General features: G+C 29.6%; 1 protein-coding gene across 1 annotated transcript; it reads right to left on the reverse strand.

Moving 5' to 3' along the window:
- Nucleotides 1–1,547: 1,547 nt before the first annotated feature.
- LOC146534101 (uncharacterized) lies at nucleotides 1,548–5,063 on the reverse strand. The gene is made up of 2 exons (XM_085194428.1): nucleotides 4,027–5,063; nucleotides 1,548–3,944 (listed from the first exon to the last, which is right to left on the reverse strand). The coding sequence occupies exons 1-2, from the start codon at nucleotides 5,011–5,013 to the stop codon at nucleotides 3,642–3,644; spliced, it is 1,290 nt and encodes a 429-aa protein (XP_085050554.1). The 5' UTR covers nucleotides 5,014–5,063; the 3' UTR covers nucleotides 1,548–3,641.
- Nucleotides 5,064–5,272: the final 209 nt, after the last annotated feature.

The following is a 5,272-nucleotide window of genomic DNA, read 5'->3' on the forward strand; positions in this document are numbered from 1 at the left end:
TATTATATTACAAATGAGATACATATTATTATATAGTAGAGTTGTTAAACTAAATACATTTAAGCTGCTTCCACGGACAAAGCACCTTGTAACAGTTGCGTTCACGTGTTGCATTCAACAGAAATTCCTTTTGAATTTTATTTGATAAATTTATACTGTTTCGTGTAATCCTCTTACAACATATTAATGTTATATCGTACTAAATATTGTGGAAAGGCTTTATGGTGAAATACTCTTATAACATTCGAATTTATAGTTGGCATATTATAGAATTTGTTAGAAATCGTTGGAAATAAGTGGTAAATAATGAACGATAAAACCTAATTATTATTAGTTAAGTATATATTTTACTGTTTTTATATTGGTTGTTACTACAAGCTTCTCTTTTATTTTGTGTCTATAGTTAATTTTTTTTTTTTTACCTTATGTATATCTGAAGTGATTTTTTTTGATCACCCAGAAAAATTATTCTGTAAAATCAAACCAAAAATATTTTAAATATTTCTTTCGCCGGAAACTTTCTTATCAACAACAGTCGGGACCTTTACTCTATCCCATTGCCCTTTTAAATGTTACAAGTTTTTCTGATGAAGATTTAATTGGCTAAAGATTCATTCTAATAAGCTATTGCGCTTGTTTTTTTTTTTCTTTTCACTTTTATGCAGTCAGGTTTTTAGTTTTTTTTTATTTTACATTTTTTTCATCATCGTTCTTGAACACCTATTAAATAATACTCCACTTGACGTAATTTTTTTTTATTTCAACAATATTATGTTGTATTTTGATTACCGCCATGTGCTTAGTAACACTCGCAAGGTCTCTATATCAAAGTAATAAAACAATCATTTAGAATCACACGGTTTCACATGGATTCGTATTTCTATTATAATCTACGAGTAGAGCATCCACGTACGTAGGTGACCATATGATGGCACGAGGGGGACAGATGTGCGTGCATAAATCAATATTGTTATATTAGTGGGTCAGTACTCTCTTAAGGGTTAGTCATTTTAAAATTATTTGAATATTATTTATAACTAATGGCTTCGGTCGCTTGAACTACAACCTTAAATAAATAATTTAAAGAATTTGATAGCATTTGTCGCAATAGTCGTCTGATTTCTAAAAACTTTGGGGTTACATTATTGTATTTTTCATAAGAATAGGTAAGGCGTGGTATTCGAGATCTTATTACACCAATATATCTTTAAAATCCGTCTATTTTCCTACGCTTCTATACGTTTTCTGAAATCCATATGAAAGAATGAGCCGAATGAATATTTGGCCGCCGTAAATGGATTGGAATCTTGGATTTGATTTAAAACGTACCAATACATTTCTTGATGTTTTTATTGCATAGAACCTCTTTCATCTTCTATGTGACTTTATTGTGAGTTTTTATTTCTAGATCGCCGTACCAGTTCTATGCAGGCCACGTTCCAATACATATTCTACTCCTAGAAATAATCTTGTTTTCAAATTTTCTTAGGGCGAGCCTAATGTTCAGGATAAATAATAAAACGAATACGAGTACCACAACATTTATTTCTCACAAACATTAAATAACATTGGAAATTTCATTACAATTATTTATTACCAGTATTAACTCATTATTTTTATTGAAACATTTTTCTTGAATAAAGAATACATGTGAAGAGCTACAATATAAGACAGCTGTTCCTACTATAAACATTGATACACATATATGACAAAATGTATTATTCAAAAATTTCAGCAATTTCATTTTATTCTTTCTTTTAAAAATAGCTCGGACATAATTTACTAAATATTTCATTAGGTATATTAATAATATAACTAAATATTTAATTGTAATAATGAAAGTTAACGCATTTTAAGCGGCATAGATATTAATAATTCATTCTTCATATTCTTTATACTCTATGAAGATATATATTATTCATATACAAGACTTAAAAGTACTTATTGAAAATGAATTGAAAGATTTTTAGAATTTAATACCACAACCCTTGAGTCAAATAGATTTTAAAAGAATATTTGGTTAAATTATGAACAGTATAGTACACAATGGATCACAATGTATTAATAGATTGCAACCTCGCAGGATTATAATTTAACGAAGTTTATAATCTTACAGTGACATATACATATATTTCCACGACATCGAATAATCGTCGACATATTTTTATGATAATTTAAATATAATAAAGGACAACATTATATTTTTAAAATAACAATGTCACACACAAACACGCTAGCTATTATTATCATTTAAACTTTTTTCAAAAACAGGATAGTATGAAGTTAGGATAGGATGAGCGTGCATGTTAAAAGAGATATACAATACATCTAATCCACTCATTCTACATGGAGATGGATATGAGAATAACTACAATTAGACAAATTGCTTATTTCCCGGCCATTGCTATATTATATAGGTAACTGTGAAAAGATGATAAAAGTTCTAAATATTGTAACGCCATATAAAACTAGTTCAGAACATAAGAGTTTTTAAACCTTAACCACTACTGCTTAAATTATCTAATTTCATTAAATTATTAATATTCAATAATATAAATTTTGAATTTCATTATATTATTAATAACACTTGCATATAATTTTGTATAAAGAAATTTCCCAAAAATACAATTTTACCTAATTTAACAATTCATAGAATCCAACCCCTTTTTACTTACAGCTGTACTATTCTAAATCTAATTTATTAGTCTTTTACCAAATAGCATTCTTTTTATAATAATAATAGTTTATGGTTACCTTTTTAAAAATTATTATAATTATTTAATATTTCAATATGTTAAGATATTAAATCATTAAATATAACAACAAGATATTTTTTTCTTTCTACATTCTACTTCTTTGCTAGATCTGAGAAATACTAATTAATTTAAATACTTCTAATTCGGAGGTCATCGCAGTGGGACAACGTTTGACAGTAAATACTATTGACTTGATGAAAACAATGAAGGAGAAATAGAAATAATTAATGTTCCATCGAGTCCATACCCGTAATTCATAATTAATTATTTTCATTTCTCCACTCTAAGAAGACAGTGCTCGCCGTAAAACGGAGAAGATTAAGCAAGGACGAGTATCCTATGCGATACTTGACTTGCGCCTATCTTGTCACATGTGTGATATAGGGTGAAGCTAAATTAATTTTCTAATATTTTATAATAATTCATTTCTAATATTCTAAATTAATTAATTAATAATTTTCTATTATTTCAAAAATTATATATGATTATGAATTTCAAACAGAACAGCAGCCTAATAATATAATCAATTGGTCTTCTTCCAATTATCACAACCAATATGATAATGAAAATTAGTAAAGTAATCATTTTTATTGTATTTTTTTCTTTTGTTCTTAGTAGTTTATCATGATTTATTGTTCTAGTAGAAATTTTCTAGACGTATTTGCAATATATATTTGCAATATATATATATTTTTGTAACTTCAGGTGCTTTCGTATCAATTCGTATTTGTTTGTTTTATTTTTATGTAATACAACTTATATCTAGTTGTTTCTTACTTGGATGGATGCATTAATCCTTATTTTAATTTGTTTTTCTTCAATTTCGTTATACACCTTCTTATAATTTCTACTACAAAAGTCTATAAATTAGCTCTCACTAGCTTGTCAGTTATGATTCAAAAAACTGTTTTGTCTTTCAGGATTTCTTTGATAGTACTGTTGTATCATGTACTGATGTTGTAGACGTTGTTGATTATATGGACAATATATTTGGGCAGATTGAGATTGCGTATTCATGGCCAGCGGTCTATCTGAGCTCCTCATGGGCGTCCTCCGTTGAGGGTATACCGAGGGTCGTCCGCTACCTCTACTTGGGTGACGATACATTCTATTATGATAGTAACGGTAGTTTTGATTTTGATAGAATTGTTGATCCCGCATGGCTTGAGATCGTGGAGTGCTGCAGAACTGAAACAATAAGTTTTTATTATTTATATAATAATAATCTTTGTCAATTATTTCATATCTCATTGTGTGTAAAGAAACTTACCCGTCGCGTATTGTCCACAATTTGGGGACTAAATGTAGTCTGATCAATGTTCATTTCGTTATTTATAGAAATATTTTGATTGACAGACTCCTCCATGAGCGTAGGTTCACATAGTTCTGGCTCACGTAAATCTCCCTGGATCGTCGGATTCGTTACAGTCTGTTCCCTAACGCTTATCTCTTCTCTTGGTATAACCCCAACATTATCGTTCGTTGCAACCCCAACATTGTTAACAGATTCCTTTTGGCGTTGATTTTGTTGATCAACTGCCGCGGGTGCTGGTAGCACAGTATTCTCTTTATGTGTTTGATGTTCACTAGCAGTGATATCGGCAAGCTCAAACTCGTCAACGTCTATGGCTACGATATTAATAGGTGGTTGCATGTCTGTGTCATCACAGCACAGGGTTTCGATAAGATTCTTTATGATACTCAAAAAGAGTTGTCTCTTTTTTCGAGAAAATACGAATACCTCTTTATTATCCTTTGTCTTTACTTTGAACAAAACTTGACACATTGTGCCCAACTGGGCAAAAAATTGTTTAAACTGGTTACTAAAAGTAGTTATATCTCTTAAAACAGTATCACTAGCTTTCAGAGTTTCATCAATATCTTCTATCGTATGAGTATTATCAGTTTGTGTACATTTGTCACTATGTAAACGTGATTTGTCATTCATATAATTAGATAAAATGTTAAAGATGTTATTTGCTGATGAACATATCGAGTATTTAAAGGGCATCGAGCATACATGTTCGCAGCATTGTATTTTTATTCCCGTTCTTCTTTCAAATTCTTCTCTTTCAGATCTTTCAGGTGCTGGTCTTTCGCATTCTGGAGGCTCTGGCACTGGTCTCTCAGGTTCTGGTCTTTTATATGCTGGAATTTCAGCTACTGGATTGATAATCACGTCAGTTGCAGTTGTATGTCTAATTGTCTGGCATTGTTTTTTTGTTTGTTTTTTAGTTGACAGTTTATTTGTATTCATATTGATTAGTTTATTTGAAGATGTATATTTGCTTTTTTTCTTAAGACTTTTGTGATATCTGAAACAATTACGCTTTAAATGTGTAGAAGAATAGAATAAAATTAATAACTAAAAAACAAATAAATAACGAAAGTTAAAATCTTAAAATATATATTTAAGTAAAAGTCTAAAAATATCTGATTGTGTCGTTGAGTTCCGCCAATCCAAACGCAATGCCTCCAGAATTCGGAACGAGAGTGTCTGAACACTAGAATCAGAG

Source organism: Heliconius melpomene, chromosome 12 (assembly GCF_056956725.1).
Source record: "Heliconius melpomene rosina isolate 202511_hmr_F chromosome 12, ASM5695672v1, whole genome shotgun sequence".
NCBI classification, from domain to species: Eukaryota; Metazoa; Arthropoda; class Insecta; order Lepidoptera; family Nymphalidae; genus Heliconius; species Heliconius melpomene.

What these genes read in the sequence shown, in the direction of transcription:
- LOC146534101 (XM_085194428.1), bottom strand. Translation starts at nt 5,013, where the DNA reads ATGAATACAAATAAACTGTCAACTAAAAAACAAACAAAAAAACAATGC. An exon ending in TTGTGGACAATACGCGACGG is followed by an intron (nt 3,945 to 4,026) that starts GTAAGTTTCTTT and finishes TTATTGTTTCAG; the next exon opens with TTCTGCAGCACTCCACGATC.